This window comes from Lactuca sativa, chromosome 2, assembly GCF_002870075.4.
Source record: "Lactuca sativa cultivar Salinas chromosome 2, Lsat_Salinas_v11, whole genome shotgun sequence".
Taxonomy (NCBI): domain Eukaryota; kingdom Viridiplantae; phylum Streptophyta; class Magnoliopsida; order Asterales; family Asteraceae; genus Lactuca; species Lactuca sativa.
In genome coordinates, this window is record NC_056624.2 from 172,644,857 (window position 1) to 172,669,785 (window position 24,929).

General features: G+C 40.6%; 1 protein-coding gene across 1 annotated transcript; it reads right to left on the reverse strand.

Annotated features, from left to right (window-relative positions):
* Positions 1–13,244: 13,244 nt before the first annotated feature.
* On the reverse strand, positions 13,245–16,131 carry LOC111900237 (protein ILITYHIA-like). Its single transcript, XM_052768511.1, has 5 exons — positions 16,104–16,131; positions 15,941–15,972; positions 15,773–15,846; positions 15,242–15,380; positions 13,245–15,167 (listed from the first exon to the last, which is right to left on the reverse strand). Exons 4-5 carry the CDS (start codon positions 15,307–15,309, stop codon positions 14,789–14,791), a joined length of 447 nt encoding a protein of 148 aa, XP_052624471.1. The 5' UTR covers positions 15,310–15,380; positions 15,773–15,846; positions 15,941–15,972; positions 16,104–16,131; the 3' UTR covers positions 13,245–14,788.
* Between the last annotated feature and the right edge of the window lie 8,798 nt (positions 16,132–24,929).

Below are 24,929 nucleotides of genomic sequence, written 5' to 3' on the forward strand. Positions count from 1 at the left end.
CGTACACCGTCTTGTTGGCTTGAATCCGGAGAGAAGCAGTTTATGGGCCCCGAGATAGTCCATGAGACTGCTGAGAAGTTGAAGGTGATTAGGGAAAGGATGTTAGCAGCCCAGGATCGTCAGAAGAGCTATGCTGACAAGAAAAGACGACCGATAACTTTCGAAGTTGGGGATTCCGTTTTGCTTAAAGTCTCACCGTGGAAGGGACTTATACGATTTGGGAAACGAGGAAAGTTGAGTCCAAGGTTTATTGGACCGTTCAAAGTTCTTCAGAAGATAGGGAACCATGCTTACAAGCTGGAATTGCCCGAAGAACTCAATGGTATTCATAACAACTTCCATGTGTGTTATTTGAGGAAATTCACGGGAGATGTTCCCGACATAATTCCAATCTCAGAGTTAAGGATGGATGAAAATAAAAGGTTGATCGAAGAGCCTGAGGCAATTGTTGACCATAAGACTAAGAAGTTACGACGCAAGATGGTCGACTTGGTGCTAGTCCGATGGAAACATTCGAATGGGCCGAATCTCACTTGGGAAACAGAGGATGACATGATGAGTCGCTATCCACATCTGTTTGCTGATGCATGATTCCGGGACGGAATCATCCTAAGGGGGAGAGAATTGTAACGCCCGGGTTCCAGGGCTAAGCATTTTTGTCAATGTAATAGTCTAGGTCAACTCTTGTAACTCTTTTTGAAGTAATAAAGATGAAATATTTGAGTATTATGTGAATTATATGTGTTTATTATTTAATTATAAATGTATAATTAATAAAGAATAAAAATGAGCGTCAAAATTAAAGTGTGAGATAATCCCGATATCTCTACATAAAGTTGTAGAATATGTCTCAAGGTTTCCGTGCATATAAGGAACGCCGAAATCCGAGTTATAACGAAGAAGTTATGACCCGTCGAAGTTTCACGACAGAACCGGCACGATACCGGGAAGCGTGAATAGTGAATTTACGATAGAGCGAGATTTAGCCTTAGTGATCTAAACGAAAGTCGTAGAATATGTTAAACTAAGAACATCGATAAAAAGAACGTCCAAATCTGACTTCGTATGAAGAAGTTATGAGATTTTAAATAGACCAATCCTGTCCCGGCTTGTTAAAAATATAACTTTAAAGATAAAGTCAAAATTAGCCGACGGAGTCTAAACGAAAGTTGTAGAGTACGTCTTCACCTACGCGTGGATATAAAGAACGTCAAAAACGGAGTTCGTATGAACGAGTTACAAATTATAATAGCATATTTACGTATTAAAATAAAGTATAAATCATGTATACGTACACATATATATATACATATGTATATATCATTAGAAAGGTATCGACGATGCGGTCATTATAAGACTAATGTTGAGTTCTTTCGACATTAGTTTAGTACAAATATCATTACATCCATTTATAATAGTATTATAGAGGGGTGTTTAGTTGTTTATATAACTAAAAGGTCATTAAGTAATTATGGAGGGTAGTTTTTGAAAATTCAATTAGTATAAATAAGAGCCTTGGGCTCTCATATTTCTTGCACCATTCTCTTGATTCAAGAGTCTTTCTCTCCTTATCCCCCGAGCATTTCGGTCCCTCGTGATTCGACTTCTCTTTCTGTACCTTAGTATAGTAAGGTGAGCGCTGAAGCGCTGCACGAATCTTTCTTAGAAAGATTCAGCGATGAAGTTCTGCCCCTGCAGAGCCCGACTCCTAGCTAAAACCCCCTTGTAAGTAAGTTATGCTTACCTTATTTTAATATAGCTTATATTTAAAATTAGTATTGTTATTATGAACTTATAATAAATATTTGAGCTATTATTATAACTTATATAAGTGTCGTTATAATATTTTTTTTTAACTACTCGCGGTACGGGGAATCTGGTTTAAAGGGCCGCATAGGGTTGTTGGATTTCAGAAGTGCTATATGCCAAAATGGTCCTGCCCTCCGGTGTTGTATGTCTGGCCCCTGTCTGTACATAGTGGTTGTAAAATATTGTTTAACGCTTATATAATAATAATAATACTAAGACTAATAGTTGGTCACGGTAAATATTAGACTAAAATTTAGCGATAATAATGCTAGGTTTCGTCGAAGGAAAATAGAATCGTTAGAAGCAAGCGCTGCCCGATTTTGGAATCATCACCTTAACAAGTGAGTGCATAGTTACTTTCAACTTACACATAGATATGAAGTATTTTATATAAATTACGTGCTATGTGTGCATATTATCTGAATACTTGCTATCTATGCTAGATGAACGTTGTTATACATGTTTTCAATGATTTAAACTGTATATGTATTTTATATCTACGAAAATGTTGGGGTAAAACATGGGTAGATGTAATAGCTGATGTGTGATAAAATGATGAGAGGCCTCGATGTTGATGTTGTTGTTTCTGTCATCTAGCGGAGTATGGATGACGACCACGGACTCTTCTAGACAGTCCAGTGGAACGCTAGCAGGCTCGCAACCTGTAGGTGTTTGTGAACGACGTGTTCACCGGTGTACTCCATCCCCCACATGGTTGCCTTTAGGACATTTATTGCTGAGGAATCCCCTTAGCAGTAGTGTCCGTCCTGATGATGATCCTTAGGCTAGGTCCCTTATGATAGGTGTTTAGGGACGTAAAGTGAGGATAACGGGAACGGGTAATCGGGTTATTGTTGATTGAATTAGTAAACTTATTTATTGTGGGTTGAAAACCCTTTGTGCTCACCAGGCTCCCAAGCCTGACCCACTCAGTTTTATGTATTACAGGTAGTGGCGCATGAGCATAGGTGTGATGTTTTGGACAAGGGATTACGGATATAGGCCTGTAGATATGAAATAATGTAGTAAGGCTTATATTGTACTGTTTATGCTTTTGATCTGTACGAACATGACATCCCGAGTCTTTTAATGAAATACATTTCTATGGAAATGCTTTTGATAAATCTTTATCATATTTTTGTTTTGGGACAAATTCCGCAACACTTTCATTTAAAATGTAACTCTGATTTTTAAACAAAGCATAAACAAACCGGTCTTTTGTGGCCGTGATTTTGGGGATGTCACAGAAACCCAAGGGATCCGACGCTAGGTCGAAGGGCCAGCCAGGCCAGAGCCGCTGCAGGAAATGCGGCAGGCCATATGAGGGAGCTTATAGAGCGGGATCATCAGGCTGCTATAAGTGCGGCAAGACGGGGCATTTTGGCAGGGATTGTACTGCTCCTGCCCCCACTGTTCAGACTTCGAATCTGATTTTCTTTCATTGCAATCAGAGGGGCCATAAAAAGTCCAACTGCCCTAGATTGACAGCGGCAGTAGCGCCAGTGGTGGCGCCGACTCCAACGACTGTGCGAGTTATGAATGACCGGAAGGTTAAGTCATAGGCTCTAGTGGCGAGGAGCCGAGAATTTCAGTTGACAGTCGAGGAGGCACGCGCCGCACCCGATGTGGTGATGGGTATGGTTTCTTTTCTCTAATTTTTATTATATGTCGCTTGTGATATTGATGTATTATGCTATATGTTTTGTTTTGGATCGTTCCATGTGAACGGTATCCTGGTCTTGGTGTTGTTTGATTTGGGTGCTACCCAATCATTTGTCTCTCTTGCGCTTAGGAAGAGGTTTCCTGAGTCTTTGGCCATGTTAGATTGCCCTCTAGAAGTCGAGATTGCGGACGGCCGGTCAGTGCGAGTGTCAGAGGTTTTCAGAGATTGTGTTCTAAGGTTGTACGAGGAGCGCTACTTAGTAGATTTAGTTCCCATACCATTGCGGGGGACAAGGTCGTCATAGGGATGGATTGGTTGAGCCCCAATGAGGAAGTGATTGACTGTGCGCAGTAGTTCGTTCGGATCAAGACCCCATGTGGGGGAGAGCTGGTGATTCAGGGCGAGAGGCCACAGTGTGAACCAGCTTTATGTTCAGCAGCGAGGGCTAGGTGCTACCTCCAGCAAGGTTGCGTGGGGTATGTCACCTATGTTTTGGATACCCGAGAGGAGGGTCATGCGACGGTGAGTGATGTGTCATCAGTATGATAGTACGCGGATGTATTTCCAGAGGAGCTGCCAGGGATACCTCCGGAGAGGCAAGTGGAGTTCAGGATCGACCTGGTTCCTGGTGCGGCTCTGATAGCCAAGGCACCGTATCGGTCGGCTCCTCATGAGATGTAGGAGTTGTCTATACATCTGTAGGAGCTGTTAGACAAGGGATTCATCAGACCGGGTAGTTCGCCCTGGGGAGCCCCGATACTATTCGTGAAAAAGAAGGACGTGTTGCATCGGATGTGTATAGACTAAAAGGAGCTGAATAAGGTAACGGTGAAGAACCGTTACCCACTCCCGATGATTGATGACCTCTTTGACCAACTTCAGGGAGCATCTTGGTTCTCCAAGATCGATCTATGTTCGGGTTACCATCAGATGAGGGTCCGAGGGGAGGATGTGCAGAAAACTGCGTTTCGAACGCGATATTGTCATTATGAGTTTGTGGTGAACCCTTTTGGGATCACCAATGCTCCTGCCGCATTCATGGATCTCATGAACAGACCGATGTTGGATCGGTCTGTGATAGTTTTCATTGATGACATCTTGGTCTATTCCAAGACTCGGGAGCAGCATGAGGAGCACTTGTGGGAGGTATTGGATACTCTTAGGAGGGAGAGCTTGTATGCCAGGTTCTCCAAGTGTGAGTTCTGGTCGCGCGAGGTGTAGTTTCTTGGACACCTTGTCAACCAGGACAGGATTTCAGTCGATTCGGCCAAAATGGAGGTCGTGATGAGGTGGGAGGTCCTGAAGTCTCCATCTGAGATTTGGAGCATCCTGGGATTGGTAGGGCACTATCGGAGATTCATTCAGGACTTCTCCAAGATAGACATGCCTTTGACCCGGTTGACAAGGATAGCGGTGGTCTTTCACTGGGGGTCAGAGCAGCAGGATGCATTCAAGACTCTAAGACAGAGATAGTGCGAAGCGCCAATCTTAGCCCTGCCAGAGGGCATGGATGATTTTGTGGTATATTGTGATGCATCCATCTCAGGTTTGGGCGCGGTATTGATGCAAAGGGGGCATGTTATCGCCTATACTTCGAGGTAGCTAAAGCCTCATGAGGCGAACTATCCAACGCATGATTTGGAGTTGGGGGCAGTTGTTTTTGCCCGCAAGATTTGGCGTCATTATCTTTATGGGCTCCGTTGTACCATTTACGCGGACCATAAGAGTTTGAGGTATCTTAAGGATCAGCCAAATCTAAACATGAGACAGCATCGATGGCTGGATGTGGTGAAGGATTATGATTGTGAGATCCTTTACCACCCGGGGAAGGCCAATCTTGTGGCCGATGTGCTTAGCCGCAAGGCATCCCCAATTAGAGACGTTTGCCTGAGGATGACGGTAGTGACCCCACTGTTGGAGCAGATTCGCGAGGCGTAGGTCGAGGGCCTGAAGGAGGAGCACTGGAAGTGTGAGTTGATCATAGGCCATGTGGCCTCATTTGACTATGATAGTCACGGATTGTTGACCCTGCATGGGAGGGTCTGGGTACCGTACTGCGGCGGGGTACGGCAGATCTTGATGGAGGAGGCCCACAAGTCCAGGTTCTCCATCCATCCAGGGGCGACGAAGATGTATAGAGATCGTCGACCCGATTACTGGTTGCCCTGCATGAAGCGGGGCATCGCCGGGTATGTTGAGAGGTTCTTGACCTGCAGAAAGGTCAAGGCCAAGCACCAGAGACCTCACGGCAAGACTGCACGGGGAGTGGATTCGATTTGGGTCATCATGGATCGGTTGACCAAGAGTGCCCATTTCATAACGATCCAGGAGAGCATCTTGGCTGAGAAGTTGGCCGATATCTACATCCAAGAGGTAGTAGCTCGACACGGAGTGCCAGTCTCAGTGATTTTAGACCAAGACATGTGGTTTACTTCCAGATTCTGGAAGAAGTTTCACAACAATTTGGGTACTCGTCTGCACTTCAGCACTGCTTTTAACCTGCAGACGGATGGTCAGAGTGAGCTGACCATCCATACTCTAGAGGATATGCTACGGACGTGTGTTTTAGTATTCGGAGGTAGTTGGGATATTTACCTTCCTTTGGCTGAGTTTTCCTATAATTATAACTATCATGCGAGTATTGACCATCCTCCCTTTGAGATGTTGTATGGGAGGAAGTGCAGGACCCTGATATGCTAGGGTGAGGTTGGCCATAGGGTCATGGGGAGTACCGAAGTTGTACTCAAGACTACGGAGAGGATCCAGTAGGTGCGGAGCAGGCTTCAGACTGCTCAGACTCGCATGGTCGTATCTATATATACTCAAGGTAGGTCCTAGGACCTACCTTTTTTCTTTTTTAATACAATAATTCTATATAAAAAAACATAAGGAACTAGCTTATTTTTGCAAAAAAAAAAAACATAGATTTTCATACTTTTTCCATTTAATTTATATAAGGAACCACGTTGATTTTGGTTCTAGATTCGCCACTGCAGACTCGGCAGAAAAGTTATGCCGACAAGCATCGTTCGGACCTGGAATTCTAGGTCAGGGATATGGTGCTCCTGAAGGTGTCACCTTGGAAAGGTGTCATCCAGTTTAGGAAGCAGGGAAAGTTGGGCCCCAAATACATTGGACCTTTCAGGGTTGCATCCTGGGTGGGCAAGGTGGTGTATAGGTTGGACCTGCCAGTCGAACTCAGCCAGATTCACAATACTTTTCACGTCTCCTAATTGTGGAAGTTCCTGGTGGACGACTCGGCACAGGTGCCTTTGGAGGATATTCAGGTGGATGACAACCTGAACTACATCGAGCGGCCAGTAGCTATCCTCAACAAGAAGTCGAAGGATCTGAGAAACAAGAGGGTGGAACTAATGAAGGTGCAATGGCAGCACCGAAAAAGCTCATAATGGACCTGGGAGCCGGAGGACGAGATGAGGGAGCACTACCCCAAGCTTTTTCCGGATTTAGCAACAGACTTCGAGGACGAAGTCTAAAATAAGTGGGGGAGACTTGTAACACCCGGTTCCTAGTACGTATGTAAATTCAAGTAATGTTGCAATTTACTTTGGGACTCGGCGAGTTGGAGGCCCAACTTGTCGAGTAGACTCGACTTTTGATCGGGGGTTTAAGTGACCTACTCGATGAGTCGGGAGACCGACTCGACGAGTAGGAGTTGTCCGGACAAAACCGTAATATTTAGGGTTTGCACCCTATTTAAGCACTTTATCTCATCTCAAACCAGCCTCCATCACCCTCCCAACTCAGGGAGGCCCTAGATTGAAACCCTAAACCCTTATTGTGTGTTCTTGAGCCTATTGGTGCCCTTTTGTGTGTGTTTGAAGTTGGAGAAGAAGAAGGAAGCTTGGAAGTTCAAGTAGAAGCAAGAAGATCCAGAAGTTTTACTTCATTCTCCGCTCATTCAAGGTAAAAAGCTGGAACCTTGACTATCTATCTCTTAGATTTTGATTTGGGGCTATTTCTACCCTTTTTATGAGTATAGAGAAGCTAAAATCGGATTTTTTGGGTGTGCTTGGAGTTGCACTTCGGATCTGGAACTATTAAAGGTCCTTATGGCATAAAGGTGCCAACTTTGTTGCCATAAGCACCCCATGCATCTTCTAGACCTCCTATTATAGCTTTTTGAGCCAAAGGCCCCATGCATGTACATCAAGTTTGTAGCTTTACGTATAAAATGGACCGTAGGGGGCCAGATCTATGGTTTTGATGCGTTAAGACCCATTATAATCGACTGTATATTTTGGACAAAGAGGGACTCAACGAGTGGTTCATGGGACTCGGCGAGACGGGGTGTATTTTCCACCAAATCCTTTCTGTTTATGGAGCAGATGTTAAGATCGAAGGTTCCCCAGTTGTTTAGGTTCACTAAGGACCTGGAAGTCATAGGACTCAGCAAGTGGATGAATAGACTCAGCGAGTTCAAGGCAATGTTCCAGCCACATGAAGATGGACTCGGCGAGTTCAAGGGGAACTCCGCGAGTCATAGACTGAACACCTTATTAAGGATGAAGATGAACTCGGAGAGTTTAAGGACGAACTCGGGAAGTCCGTTTAAGATAGTATGATGTGTTGTTGAAGGCGAACTTGTTGAGCTCTTGCTAGACTCAACGAGTAGGAATGGAATTATGGCATTTTGTAGATATGGGGACTCGACGAGTTGGCGGGCCAACTTGGCGAGTCGAGTCAACCAGATGTTGACTTTGACTAAAAGTTGGCATTGACCAAGGATTTGACTTTGATGTTGACTTGGATTTGAGTGGCTCATGTAAGGTTTGTGAGTATGAGTTGGTAACTTAGAAAAGTTGTCGTGTAGGGATTGAGGAGTCGGGGAGAGTCGATTTTAACATCGAGGACAGTGTAGACACTACACGATGTTGAGGTAAGTTACCCTTTAGTAGAAGTGGTTCTAAAGCACCAAGGCCGACCCACTAGTAGTTGATTACAGTTGAGATGATTGTCTATGTTATAATGTTCTGGTTTGTTATTACTTGATGAGTTTCTATGTGCCAGTATGATATGTTCTATATGATAGAGGTAATTGGAGGGGAATAGTCCCCCGATTCGATCGTTAGGACCGCAGGGTAGGTCGGACACCCTAGATATGTCTGACCGCATGTTTATGATATGTTATTATGTGATAGTAGTAGGTGGTGAAATAGTCCCCATGACCGGGTGAGATAGACCGGAGGGTAGGCAGGCACCCCAGAATGGCCTGACACGGGTAAGTCAGCGCCCCAAAATGGCTTGACATGGGTAGGTCAGCACCCCAGAATGGCTTGACATGGGTAGGTCAGGCACCCCAGAATTTGCCTGGCAATATGTATGATTGTATGGTATGTGGTATGATGGGGGAACTCACTAAGCTTCGTGCTTACAGCTTTTAGATTTGGTTTCAAGTACCTCTCCAGCTAAGGGGAAGGACCGGCAGGGTAGCAGCGCATCGCACACATATGATTTCCGCTTTGAGAACCCTGGGATTGTACTATGATATTTTACTATTTGATGATATGGTTTTTGAGAGTTGTGATTTGTGACTTGATGTTTGAAATGATAACAGTGATGTTTTTCGTAAACTATTTTCATAAGTAATATAATTAAGCAAAAAAATTTGGGTCTCGATTTTGGGATGTTACAAGCAGTATAGAACCGTCAACTTTCCAATGCAGTGAGTGGATGGTGTCACGATGTATCATGAACCATCATGGATATAACTTATGTGAGTTGGAGCTAGTAGGCGATAAGTTTAGTTTGGAAATTAGTAGGATGTTGGCTTGTTTGAAAAGTCATGGTCGTATATCAGTAGTTCGTTGTTAAGTTTCTTCATAGTGGATCCATGTCTATTTTATGGGAATCGTTTCGTATGAGTTAACTTATCAGTGATGGAGTTCGTAGTGGGTCCCTTTGATGATCTATCAGGTGGTTATGCACCTAAGCCATGATGAAGTCTGGACGTAACGAGAGAGTTTTCTTCATCCATTGTTGTGCTCGTGAGAGTGGTGAGTTAGTGAGGAAGACATATTTACTTTTGAGGTCACTCGATCATGAATTTCTAGAGTGGAGATTGGTTTGGTTGTTATGGTCAGAACATTTTGTGTGTTCGTGTGGAACATCCAAAAATAGTAGTAAAATTTTCATTTTTAAAATATCAAATCCGTATAGCTATTAAGGAGTCCAAAGGTTCATAAAAATGTCAACTTTATGTACATGCATATCCTCTACCCTCACCTAGGTCAAAAGGAAAGAAATTGACCTAAAACCCATGCAAGTTCCACAATCCACACCCAATCCTTAGATCCATAAGATATTATGCTCTAGAAATTCTAGAGGACCATAAATTTGCCTACTTTAATCCATTCATTCACTCAAATCAAAAACATGAACCCAAATTGACTTAAACAACTTAGATCTAAGAGGATAAACCATAAAGGTAGAAGCTTGACTCCTTACAAACGGTCCAGAAGGTGATACTAAAGATTGGAAGATGTTGCTTGCTTGATCCTAGCACCAATTATCCTTTTACTCCTTTGAAAGAGCACCAAAACCACCAAGAGGGATTAGGGTTAGGGTTTTCCTAAGGTTTGATGGAGGAGGCTGATAATGAGGCCTAGATTCGAGTTAATGGGGTTTAAATATGAAGGAACCCCTAAAAGATCATAGGTTTGGCTTGCATTCTTCCTCACGATGTGACCATACTCTTTTCACGTCGTGACATGCTTCCCCGATCAAAGTCAATCCTTTGGCTTGTAACATCGTGACCACCCTATGAGCACGTCGTGACACCCTGTTTTCCGCAAAAACCATGCTTTTGACTCCCTAATGCCCTAGACCGATCCATTCTGGAAAACAGGTGTTACAACTCTCCCGCACTTAAATTAGATTTTTGTCCTCAAAATCATTCCTTACAACATTTTCTACCACAATAGTGGATTCAAACAGAACTTCCTCAATTCCAAATAGAACTTAGAGCTCATTTCACACAGAAGACCGCCTTCCGACACTGCTATCGATGCCTAATCTTAGCAGAAATCACATACCCTGATGAAGAACGATCCTTAACACTCTGACCTTAGCCAACAAAAGAAATCCAAATTCTCTGCCCGAAAACGGCTAACCCTAAACCATGTCTGACTTCCATACAGACAAAACCATTCAAAACCACATCCATAATGACTCCATTCCGCAACCCGAATTGAAAAAAACCCCAATAATCCTAACTTATATTTCTGATAAAAGAAAAAAAAATAATCCCAGACCACTAACCGACGCCAATAACTTTCCACCTAAAAAACGGCGACTCCCAACGCGAGTCTCGACCATTGGCGCCAAACCAATACATAACTCACATCCCGATAACCAAAAATTTGCAAATTTGATCTATCTGAGATTTTCTGATTCCACGCTGACCTTTTAATAAACCGGGATGCAGAGTCCTCAAACATTTGTTGAGATTGACAACCTTATGCACGATCACAAAAAGAGACTTCGTCCAAAAGTCTAACAGATAAAGGCTACCCTAGCCTACCAGCCACACAGATCCAATCTGCTGATCACTAAGCTTCCCTACTCCAAGCTTGTTCTAAAGTCCTTACCATGCCAGTCCCTACCGTGTCCCACCTTCATGATTCATACACTTACTGATTCTCGATACACGGTGACACCATTTAATCCACTTGAACATTAAGATTACATGACACCCTAATCTTACCAACATTCCATCATTGGCTTGGGGACTCACGACCAACACCTTGTTCCCCGTGCATAATCTCAAACGTGTGAATGATCCGCTCACCCAAGATAACATAACCAATAGGGCTTCACCTATGGGTCTCACCCAATCTAGCATAACCAAACAGGACGCTCCCACGTGTCTCACCGATACAAGTCTAACAGCCCTCCTGCCTAATCACAGAGTGGCTAAATAATAATAACAAGCCTGACTTAACCCAAACTAAGGCTATGATCCCCTCATAGGCTTACAACCATTCTCACGACAGCCAAATACATCCTAGTAGATAATATGGGTCAGCCCATAGTCTCTCCATGCATATACTATAGCCATAAACCTAACCCATGGTCTTGCTAACTATCTAGAAAACCTATCCAACATGGGCCAAAACCACAACCTCTAAATCCCAAACAGGCATTTGGTCCTGTTTCGAACTCTAAATCCTTCATCAGACAAGAACAGGAAGAGAGGTTCTAACACAACCCTCAACCTAAACCTAGTCATGAATCCAAAATACGCCGTTGCCGATGCTTTACGTCCTCGGACGAGATAACTCAAATCTCTTCGCTTGGATCACTACAGTCTAAACTTGACCCAACTCATGCTTTATTCAAATCTACAGGTCAATCTCCCTTTCTCGGGCACTAGAAATAATATCATCCAAAGTCTTGCAACTCAACAGGCCTATAAACTCCTTAATATCATCTTGTAGCATATCATGGTACCTCGCCTTCTTTATCTCCTCATCTGCACCGTACTGCAAAAACCAGGAAAGCCCTCTCCCTGAACTTGGCGGTGATCTCCTCCTCGGTCTCTGTCATCTGGAAAACGTCCTAAAACTCCCTCGCTAGCTACTACACCTCAATGGCTGGTGCAAAGATACCCTGAATCTTGTCACAAAATTTTTCCAAGACATGGATGATACAGCCTCAGCTCCCAAGGAGTGACCAACCTTTTCCCACCAGTCACGACCTCCATCCTACAAAGCATAAAGATTCATCCTTCCTACGAGACATCTTTCCTAGTAGGAATTCTAGCATCTAAAACTGAACATATCCATATGTTAACTTCTAGCATTCAAAACATATCAACATGTATGGGTATTTTGGGAATCATTTAGTTGAGCTTGGTTGATTGCACGCATCGCAAACCTTTCTTTGTAATAGTCTTTTTAGAAAATTTATTTTCTCTTAAAAAGATTACCAATTCCTCAACTTGAGTTCAGAAACCCGAGAGTATGCTTGAATCCCTCAACCAAGGATTTGATACCAACTTGTAACGTCCCAAAAATAGTAGTAAAATTTTCATTTTTAAAACATCAAATCCATAAAACCATTTGCTTAAAACCAATCAGAGAAAACTGTTTTTTCAAACATTAGACTAATATAATAAATTTGATTTGGAAAAGCTATCAGGGGATGTTGTGCAGTCAATCTGAGCCCTTTGCTTTGGAGTTGGAAGTACCTGAAGATGTTTAAACCATAAACTGTAAGAACAAAGCTTAGTGAGTACTACAAAATACCACATATCATATATATCCATGGGCTCAACCTGCATCTTGGGCCCAACCCATAATAATAGTCCCAACCTAACATCACTACTAGAAAAAAGGCCTTTTACAATGCTCATTTCGCATCGTAAAACGCTCAGACGACGCGCAAATACGCGTCAAGGAAGGCCCTGTCATAACGAGAGACGACGCGCTTTTGCGAGTCGTCTATAGACGACGTGCATTTATGATGCGCATTTACGACGCACGGTTATGACACGCAATGCGTATCAAGGAAGACCCTGTCATAAAGGAAGATGAAATGCATTCGCCTATCGTAACCTTACGACGTGCATGTTTATGACACGCAATGCGTATCAAGGAAGCCCCAGTCAAGAAAGGTCATGTCATAAATGAAGATGACACACATTTTTGTGTATCATAATTTTAAATGTTCTAAAAAATATATTTATATATTTATTAATTTTTAAATTACATTTGCATTTAATGTCTCATAACAGAAATAAAATATCATATACAAAAAATACAATCCATTGCATAAAATTTAATGTACATTGCTAACATGGATTATACATTCCTATAAAACTAACAAATAATCATCCAACTATGTTTCTTCCTTTAAAAGCTCAACCTTCAAATTGTAGTTCACAATTGAATTCAAATCCTTACTTATATACAACCAAACACAGAAATTATTCGGAATTGAATTCCAATTCTTGATAAATCCTACAAACCAAACGCCCCCTAAAGTTGATATGTAACAAGTGTATACCTTCCAGGAATCCAAGGACCTAACCAAGCATCTCTGTTGTCCAAAAGTATCCTTAAGTAGGAGCTTTCTTCATATTTGGAACACTCTCTGTTCCCCAAATCCAACATATAAGGCCAAACACACATAAATATTCTTACCTGAAGGTACTTGTGCATATTTGAATAAGTTGTGGGTGATTATTCTTTTATGATTTTGGATCGAAAAGTGACTGATAAGCTATCAATATTCTGCTGATGAATATGTCCATAGAAGCTTTCACATCAGGCAACTTGGTTGTTAAGGAGGAAATAAAGTTTAATGCCCTGTTTTTCATGATACATTATGTTTGAAAAATCAGCAAATAAATATATACTTATGATTTGAAAATAAAAGGAAAAATCATCAACACTTTTAGATTCCAGTTGTACCGAGAAAGGTATAATAGCACTGGTTGGAGCAAGATCCCCTTGTTCACAGCATCTTTATATACAAATAATCTTATAAAGGCATTTAGTGCTTCAAGTGCAGCAGACCACACACTAGAAATAAAGAATGTTAATGTAAACATCATAACTTCACTGAAAAGGTTATCCTTATAAAATGGTAAATAATGAATTTCAATAATGAACTACAAACTATTTCATAAGTACAAGGTTTAGATAACAGTAACAAAAGAAGTCATATGCTTTCAATATATAATGGCAAAGATTATAGGGAAATGAGTACAAGTAACAAAACATGACTTACCTTAGTTTCAATATACAATATCACTAAAGTTTTATACATTTTAGCCCATTAAACAACCGAATTTTGTTTCAAATTAAGACAGTCCACTAGGTTGACTTTGACTTATAAGTTCAAGTTGGAAGAAGGAGCTGATGTGAACAAGGGGATCTTTATTTTTTAACAAGGTATTTTTATTTTTTAATCAAGTCATTTCCTTGCTATAGATGTCATATTTTTTAATTATTAATTTATTTATTATTACAGCGTGTGTACGCCATGGGTGATGTGTACCCGGAGTCGGCAAAACTGCCCAAGGGTGACTACAGTTTGCAATTGTTGTTCATTGAGAGAAAATTGGACAAGGTAGTAATAAATTTGACTAATTTCTATTGTTTCTTCATACAAAACTTAAGATCTTTTTATTATATTTTATTATTGTGGCAGGAGGCTGTGCAATTGAGCTTTTATACACAACCAGATGGTCCAGTGACACGACATGAGTTACCATATGTGGTTACTTTGGGGAGGGACCAGCCCATCTATTTTTCCATCCCGACCAGCTCATTTCTTTTTCACCTGCACTCACAACCAAATTTTGACAGGTGCTGTTGTGATATTACATAGGTGGTAAATCCCAGAGGTGGAACAAATGCTATAAATGCAAGTGAATGTACTGAACTGAACCTCTGATATGATGCCTAGAATTCTTGCTGAAGAGCTTCGTATTTGTTCATCATCGTTGTAGATCAACTCGTTTGAGAGATCAAAAACACGTGTCTTAACGGGACTACTAACACTCTTTCCAGCATGCTTGATAACACCTTTTAGGGCGACCAATATTGCCTCACGGACCCCACCTTCTGATGCATGTAGGTTAGATAGAAGACCCCGAACTAGGGGATCAACTCTTGTGCTTAGTACACTAAGCTTACCAAGTGCAAGAGCAGCACTTGAACGAACACTCCAGAAAATTGACGAGAATGCCCTTGTAAGTCGAATAGTCAACAAAAGACAGTAGTATAAAACAAGTCTTACCTTGGGTTGTCCTGCAAGAATTTGACAAAGGTGGTTTGTGGCTGTAGGAGAAAAGGTTTAAGTGCCATCCCACCTTTTGCTATTATGATGGTCAAAGTTGACAAAATAGCACTTTTCACTTGCCATGGGAATCGATCGCCTATAATTTGGATCAGAGGTCTGGAATCATCATAAAATAGACAACACAAGTCGAGCAAAAAAAACTAAAAAGGAAAAATAGAATTAAAATAAAAGACTCTTATGCATAAATGGTAGGATCTTGATATGTGTCTAGCCTAGCTAACAGTTCCGTAAACATAAACATGAACACAGAAAAGAACAAAAGTCACAGTTGACAATTCTACAAAATTGAAAATAATTTTGACTCTGATGATCAAACAACTCCTAAATAATAAATAAATAAAATAAAATAAAACTAAAAAAATGATATTACAAAATTAGGTTGTAACTTAAGAACGTGCGCTGATAAAATACAGTGTGCATTTGACTATTACTTTTACATATCAGGGGGAGAAAGAGAAAAGAGATTACCTTCAATTTTAGTTGCAATTAAAAATAGCAACAAGTGAAATGGAAAGTATTGAACCTTATGAACCTTAAGAACCCTGTAAGAATAGAGGTTTCATCCCTAAATAAAAATATAAAAAATTAATTAAAATTAAATAATTGCCAACTTCAAGCATCAAAACAACAGATAACCTGTGTAAACTGATAGAAGAATCTGATGAAAACTTCCAAATCAAAGGATGCACCCAAGAAGAGAAAATTGCACAAATCACAAACAAAAAAGGTTTAAGGGTTTCAATCTTTCAAATTCCAAAACTGAAACGGACATAAAATTCCGATTTTAAAATTTACATACCTGATGGCCGACATGAGAGTATCTTGTTCTTCAGTACATCCCTCATTCCTGGGCAAAATTTATATACACGCTTCCTCTATATATCTACAATTTTGTATCTATATCTATACATGCAGTTGGTGTTTACATACAAGATTCATGTCACAAGGTACAACTTAAATGTGCAAAACTCTACCTTTAATACCTTTAATACCAGTTTAATATGCCAATGAGGCTGATGAGAAAAAAAATAAAAAAGAACAACTGTAATTTTGACAAAATCATCATCATTGTATGTTTGAAAGGTCCATGGATATCATATTGAGTGTTCCTAAATGGATGTCAAATCCATGGATAGAATTTCACGGAATCAACCAAGATATGAAGACTTCTAAACGAAAAAATGAAGACTAGAACATCTTGTTCTAAATGAAAAAATGAAGGCTGATAAACACCTTGTAATACACAAAATTTAATTTGGAAAAACTAAGATGTCAGTTCCTTATATGTAAGCTAGAAACACTGGATTCATGTAAGTTACCAAATCTTGAACTGAAGTGTTAAGGAAATCATCCTTGATTTTCTTCCCCTGTAATAGATAGGGGATGTAATTCTTGAAAATCTTGCATATTGGAAAGGAAGAAAGTTACCAAATGTATAATAAAAGATCAGATTTTAACATCAACTATCAAACAACACCTATCAAACATGATCTGCTCATTCTTCTCAAGCTCCAAATACGTGTTCATGTCCAAACATCCATCATGGCTTTTGCTTTTGCTTTTCCTTCTATTCGTTGAATCAACACTTTTATTATGTAGAGGTGGGTCCCGACTTCCATGGTTGCTGCTGTTTGCCCTGTTGTTCTTGGATCAATTCCAAATCCTGCACCATACAATCCAAAGTTGAAAATTCAATGGTACAGGGTTGAACATTTAAAAAAGGTGATTCTTGTGTTTTACACAAACTAACAAGAGATGATGAATAATTTAATTACCTGAGATGGGTCCCACAGTTTTGGAGTCTGTATTATTGGAGTCGAAGGAACAACATCAGTGTCATCCCATTTCAACCAAGGTAGATTAACGTATTCCATTTCAACAGGAAGATACTTCATACTATGAAACTACTTAAAAACAAAGTCTGGGGTTTTGAAATTGCATATGGTCGAGATTACCCCTGAGCAGGAGCCACCATTGTTAGAAGAAGTGGAAGAAGAAAAGTTGGTTGAGATCGAGAGTATTGAAGTAGAAAACAATGGGTCCCATTCCAATTTCAAAAGTGAACAAAAACCGGAAAAGGAAGCCAAAAAAATACCTGATGATCCAAAGTTGAAAGAAGTTGAAATGGACAATTGGTTGTTTGAATTTAGTCAGTTATTCCCGAACCCACATCAAAATCGACCCGGATGCTCATATCGACTTACACGAGATCGGAATGGAATTGTGTTCCAAAGCTTTGGAAGAAACCGTAACAAGTGAAGAAGCTCAAACTCTATTCGACAAAGCGGCTTCAAAGTTCCAAGAAGTGGTGACTTCAAAGTTCCAAGAAGATGCTCTGCTGCAATGGTTGATTTTAACCTGGATACGGTAAGAAATTAGAACACATCAAAGGAGTAGGGGTTGATTTTTTTCATCTAGGCTTTCGGTATACAGAATCGCGATTTGCTCCCAAATTAAACACAAAATAGGTTCATTAGCAGCGATCAGAAAGAGATGAGCCGAGGTCAGAGGTGAGTTGAGGTAGATTGGTAGTGGTGGAGGCGGATTAGGGTTTATAGAGAAAAGGAGAAGGAGAGAGTGAAGGTTGTCGGTTGGTGGCATGCTTGATCGACGTCGATAATTAGGGCAGAGAGGGAAAGGAAGAAAAAGGGAGGCATGCTTTTTAATTTTTTTAGGATATCATTCCCCCCCCCCCCCCCTCCCTCCCCCAGCTATTAAAGGATGGAACGCGCGTTTCCATTAAAATTTATAAAGCGACGTCTTCAGACAACACACATTTTATTATAGGCGCCCTCCGTGTTTTTTTTAGACACTAATTTAAAGGCACGCAAAAATGCACGTTCTAAATCCTTAAAATTTATAGAGAGATGACGTTATTTTTAGGTCACACATTTTTACGTATCGTACATCGATGCGTATCATAAATTGCGCATCGTAAAAGGTTGTTTTTCTTGTAGTACATATAAATAGGCCCAATCCATCATACAAATAGGCCCAGACCAACATATCAATGGGCCCATTTCGATATATCAATAGGCCCAACTTAACATGCATACCAATGGGCCCAGTTTAACACCTAATGCAAGAGTAACGAAGACAACTAGCATCCTACACAGTATAGTGAGAAAACTCATCTGATTCACAAAATAAATAAAACCACAGCTCAATGCTATGCAACTAGTGATACAACGCATTATCAAAACAGACAAGGTCCAACCATGCCATATACCTTGAATCCAACAATTTGACCAAAATTCAACCATACTAAAAAGTTAACGGTCAAAGTCCAAGTCAATAGCCAATAATACCAATAAATAAACCTCATGTCATGACCATCCCTTGCTCATATCATGTGAATATACTCGGTCTGATTCCAAACTCGGTCACGTGCGAACTTAGCCAACTCGGTCACACAAAACTATAGCAAGCATCACAATGTGAACCCTCCTTGGTCATGTCGTGAATGCAACAGGATAAGATAATCACATAAACCTCTGTCGTCACGTCATGACATCCTCTATGTAATGTCGTGACCACAGTCTGAGGCAATAACTTAATTGTTTGAGCCCTTAATCCTTTAAGGCTTCAACTCTAACTTTCTAGAAAGCTATTAGGGACTCTAAAGGTTCATAAAAATGTCAACTTTATGGAAATGAATGCTCCATGCATGTCCTCTACCCCACCTAGGTCAAAAGGCATGAAAATGACCTAAAACCCATGCAAGTTCCATATTCCATACCCAATCCTTAGCTCCATAAGATATGATTCTATAGGGACTCAGGAGGACCATAAAGTTACCCACTTTAATCCATCCATTCATTAAAATCAAAACCATGAACCAAAAGGGACTTAAAAAACTTACATCTAAGAGGATAAACCATAAAGGTGGAAGCTTGAATCTGTATAAATGGTCTAGAAGGTGATATCAAAGATGAGAATATGTTGTTTTCTTGATCCCTACACCAATTCTCCTTCTGTACCCTTCAGAGAGAACTAAAATCACCAAAATGAGCCTAACCACGAAGATGGATTAGGGTTATGATTTTTCTATGGTTTAAGGGTGATGGAGGTTGATAATGAACCCTAGATTCAACTTAATGGGGTTTAAATATGAAGGAAACCCTAAAAGATCATGGGCTTGGGCTGCAGCCGTTCTCACAATGTGACCATACTCTTTCCACGCCGTCACATGCTTCCCGGTTCTACGCTTCTCCTTTGACTTGTCATGTCATTACCAATCTGTGGTTACATTGTGACACCCGAGTTTCCCAAAAAACCATACTTTTGACTCCAAATTCCCTAAACCGGTCCATTATGGAAAACAGGTGTTATATTGTATCAACATAGAGTGGAAATGTTTCTAGTCATAAGGACTAAGGGAGGAGTATATCAAGAAATTGACCTTCAGTCTCAGAGTATGATTTCAATGGTTTCAAACAGATGGATCTCCGGTTTTGGGAAGTATATCATTAGAATTGTTAGTATTTTTAGAGTTGCGAGCTTTCCCGCTTTGGGTGCTCTTGTTAGAGTGTCTTCACTAAGTAATTATTTGAGTTGTTGGTGGTGAGAGAGGAAATTTTAGTAGTAAGGGCTTGGGCAATTGATTTGGGTTTGTATAGTCAACATTTTTTCTATTCCGAGTGGCCTTGGGAACCCGAGCAACGATGCATCAAATAAGAAAGTGGGTTGATGAAATCATAAAGGTTCTTCATAATGGGTTGTCTTCTTTATTTTAGCCAAGGCATATTTTGAGGACAAAATCTAATTCAAAAGTAGGAGAATTATAACATCTGAGTTTCAATTATATTTTCCGTTCCTTTCATGGTGGTTTTAGTAATCCAAGAAAAGGCCAATGTGAGAAGAAAATAGTGAAGAATTAATCGTATTAGAGTGGAGATATCAACCTAGGCGCGATACGCCAAGGAGGGACACGAATCATCTCTTAGAGACGGGATTAGGCCTTAGGTCTTAAGATTTAGGTCTATTTAAGTGCATTAAACTCAAGGGTTTTCCATTTTCATCCTCCATCACCTCTAGATCCTATCTATAGAATCCTTAGCCTCCCTTGTGATGTTTGAAACCCTTCCTTTCTCTTAAACCCATTTTGATGCTCTTTTGGTGGTGTTTTGTACCCAGAAGGAGGATATCAAGAAATATTAGCCATTAAAGCTTTGCAAATGTTGTAATCAGCCCTCACACCACTTATAGACCTTTATAAGTAACAAAGATCAATGTTTTTTGGTGTTTCATCTTTGGATCTAAGAGTGTTTAGAGTTTTGGTCAAGTATTTGGTTTTTGTTCACTTTTTTGGTTTAATCTTTAAAGTTTGGGCAACTCCATAATCTTTGAGAAATTTGTTACTTTAGATCTGATATTTGTATGGAGCATGCAATGTATGCAAGAGCTCTCTTTTCTCCACACTCGAGGTAAAATGAAATATTGGACCAATTGGATGTAACGACCGAATCGCCAGGTAAAAACTCTTGCAAATTATTTCAATTATCCATGGACTAGACTTGAGTACGTTGGGCATACACAAGGTACACACGATGTACTCCTATGCATGCACGAAGTAGGGATGTGTCGTACATACATTGGGCGTACCCCTGAGTACGCAGGACATATGCAATGTGAGATCCCCAAAATCTCGGCCAGAAAAGACCGATTTTCATTTATGCTTTTAAAATAATTTCAGAGTAAATCCTTTTGATTTGAAAGAGTTGCGGAATTTGTTCCCAAAAACAAAACGTGATAAAATAATATTTACCAAAGCATTTCATAAAGAAATGTATTTTCATTATATAATCAAAAATCGAGATGTCATGTCCCGATATAGACAATAAAGCATAAACGATAATCGGTCTTTTCTGGTCGAGATTTTGGGGATGTCATAGTTGGTATCAGAGCATTAGTTTAAGTGAACTAGGAATTTGTAGGATTTCTAGACTTAAACTTAGAATGCTAAGTGAAATTTTGAGATATGTGTCTGCTATGTTTTAGACACGAGCACTAGTTTATTTTAGGAAAGTTGCCTAAAATGCTTTTATGTGCTAAATGTTATATGTTGCCATATATGATATTATTTGTTCGGATCTATGGTCTGTTGCCGACCGGATCTATAAACCTTATGTGTGTAGGATTGTAAGTGTATGTCTACGAATTTAGAACTAGCATCTAAACGTTTCGGAGTGATAAGGATGATTTGAATATCTATCGTGAATGAGGATCTAATTTCACCTTATTCGGTGTATAGATCAAAAATGGTGAGAACAAGAAGTGGAGTTGGAAATGCTGATGAAAACAGGAATCAACCACCAGTGATTGAGCAAATACATGTCGTAGCAGCAGCACCTGAGCCAATAACCATGGGTGGTGTGAAAATGATGATTCAAACAATGTTGGATCGTCAGATGGATGAAACTAGGCGGTTGCTTCAACAGAATCGTGAAGAATTGTCAATTCGTGTGGAAGAGCCCGAATTAAATGAAGGGCACTCAGAAGGTGGAAATTTCAGTGGGTCTGTTGGTCAAGCCAACCCACCGATAGTTAGGCAAAACAACCATGATGGAAGGAATGATGGAATGGGATGCAAGTACAAGGACTTTCTAACTTGCAAACCATCGACCTTCAATGGAAAGGAGGATCCGATTGGAGTTATGGATTGGATCTCCGAAATGGAGTTAGCCTTCATGACTTGTGGCTGCAGAGGCAAGTTGCAGACTATCTATGCAGTGCGTCAGTTCCGAGGTGGAGCCGTTCGTTGGTGGAACACTCTAGGGAAGACTTTAAGCCCTAATAAGCCACTGCAATTGACATGGGCAGAGTTCTTGGTGCAGTTCAAGCGGAAGCTCTGCTCAGCTCAAAATCTGTGGGAGTTGGAGAATAAGTTTTTGGCATTGACGAAAGGCAGCATGTCAGTTGATGAATACACTAATAACTTTACAGATAAGATGGATTTTGCTTTGCGCATCGTTCCAGATGAGCTGACAAAGGTGGACCAGTATGCGAAGGGACTCCCATGGGAGTACGAGGTGCCAGTACGTCAGGCACATACTCTAGACGCAACTATCTGGGCTGCCAAGTCTGTTGAGAACATGATTAAGGGGAGAACCACCGACAAGGTTGAGGTTGGTGAGAAGAGAAAGTTTGAGGGAACATCTAGTTCCAGTAAGAAAAGCAAATTTTCGAAGTCTGATTCGAAAAATTTTGGTGGAGGAAAAGGAGGCGAAGCGAAGTGGTGTGATAAGTGTAAGAAAAAGCACTTTGAGAAATATAGTAAGGATGTAACCTGCTACAAGTGCGGAAAAATTGGGCATTTTGCCAATGAGTGTCCGAACAAAAAAAGGATGTGTTTTGGTTGTAATGAAGAGGGGCACATTTTGAAAGACTGTCCGAAGAAGAAGGAGGCAGCTAAGCCCAACATTCCACCAAAGCCGAAGGCGAGAGCCTTCCAGATGACACTTGAAGCTGCGAAAGATGAAGCTGATGTCGCTTCAGGTACCTTTCTCGTAAACGAATTACCTGCTCAAATTTTGTTTTGATTCTGGAGCCAACTACTCCTTTATTTCGCATGAGTTTGGTAGGAAACTAGCTTTTCCTGTTAATAGACTAGATAATGCTTTATTAGTCGAAGTTGCTAGTGGCAAGTTTGTACCTGTTAGCCATCGTATGAAAGACATCTTAATCGACCTTAATGGGAATAAGTTTCACGAGGAATTATTACCTATCGAACTTAATGGTTTCGACATCGTTTTGGGAATGGATTGGCTTAGCGCCAATGATGCCGAAATTTTATGCAAGAAGAAGATAGTTAAAGTAAACCCGCCTGGGAAAGATTCATTTATGGTGTACGGGGACAAACGGCGAGTAAATTCTGGAATCATTTCTCTAATGAAAGCCAGAAAGTGTTTGACCAAGGGATGTACATCATATTTAGCATTCGTGATCGATGCTAAGAAGGAAAAGAAGGTGATGCAGAGTAAACCAGTGGTGTGTGATTATCCGAAAGTATTTCCCGAAGATCTTCCTGGATTACCGCCTGATCGACAAGTGGAATTCCGTATTGACTTGTTACCAGGAACCAAACCAATAGTAAAAGCACCTTATCGATTAGCACCGACGGAGATGAAGGAGTTGATGATGCAACTTCAGGAGTTACTGGACAAAGGTTTCATTAGAACTAGTTCATCACCCTGGGGAGCTCCGGTGTTATTCGTTAAGAAGAAAGATGGAAGCATGAGAATGTGCATCGATTACAGAGAGTTGAACAAGGCAACAATAAAGAATAGATATCCGTTGCCGAAGATTGATGATCTATTTGATCAATTGCAAGGTTCGAGCTATTTCTCGAAGATCGATCTAAGGTCAGGATATCATCAGCTAAAAGTAAGAGAGAAAGATATCGAGAAGACTGCATTCAGAACTAGATATGGACACTACGAGTTCTTGGTTATGTCATTTGGACAAACCAATGCTCCGGAAACATTCATGGATTTAATGAATAGGGTTTGTAATCCGTTCCTTGATAAATTCGTGATAGTATTCATAGACGACATTCTGATTTACTCAAAAAGCCAAGAGGAGCATGGCAGACACTTATGAGAAGTGTTAGAAGTCTTGAAGAAGGAGAAGTTGTATGCAAAGTTCTCTAAGTGTGATTTTTGGATTCGTGAAGTCCAATTCTTGGGTCACGTTGTCAACCAAGAAGGGATAATGGTTGATCCAGTGAAGATTGAAGCTGTAATGATGTGGGAACAACCGAAAAGTCCCACGGAGATCCGAAGCTTTTTAGGATTAGCCGGATATTACCGAAGGTTTATCCAAGGCTTTTCTTCGATTGCTACTCCATTAACAGCTTTGACCCACAAAGGAGCTACTTATGAATGATAAGCATAAAGAAGCATTCGAGAAGCTAAAAAAGAAGCTATGCGAGGCACCGATACTTTCTCTACCCGATGGAGTTGAAGACTTCGCTGTCTATAGCGATGCGTCTGTGGTTGGATTGGGTTGTGTTTTGACCCAAAGAGAAAAGGTGATAGCATATGCGTCTCGACAACTGAACGAGCATGAAAAGAATTACCCGACTCATGATTTGGAGTTGGCAGCGGTAGTTTTTGCTCTGAAAATATGGAGGCATTACCTCTATGGCACGAAGTGTAAACTTTTCACTGATCATAAGAGTCTCCAATATCTCTTTAATCGAAAAGAGTTAAATATGAGGCAACGAAGCTGGCTAGAGTTACTTAAGGACTACGACTGTGAGATACTTTACCATCCTGGTAAAGCTAATGTTGTTGCTGATGCTCTCATTTGGAAAGTCAATCTTGATAGGAAGAGGCCAAGAGCGTTGAAAATATAATTTGTCTCAACAATTGTGGAGAGTATAAAGAAAGCTCAAGAAGAAGCTTTAGAGAAGGATGACCGAAAGGCAGAACGTTTGGGTAAAACGTTAGTGTTCGGTATAAACAGTCACGGACTGAAGGTGTTCCAAGATCGGATTTGGGTACCTAAGTCCGAAGGAATTAGAGATCTTCTGATGGAAGAAGCTCACAAGACCATATACTCGATTCATCCGGGTAGCACTAAAATGTATAGGGACCTGAAACCCTACTACTGGTGGCCGACG

Excerpts from the sequence above, each read along its gene's own strand:
- LOC111900237 (XM_052768511.1), bottom strand. The coding sequence starts at position 15,309 with ATGGCACTTAAACCTTTTCTCCTACAGCCACAAACCACCTTTGTCAAA. Across the intron at positions 15,168-15,241 it reads TTCTTGCAGGACAACCCAAG|TGTTCGTTCAAGTGCTGCTC; the intron begins GTAAGACTTGTT and ends AATTTTCTGGAG.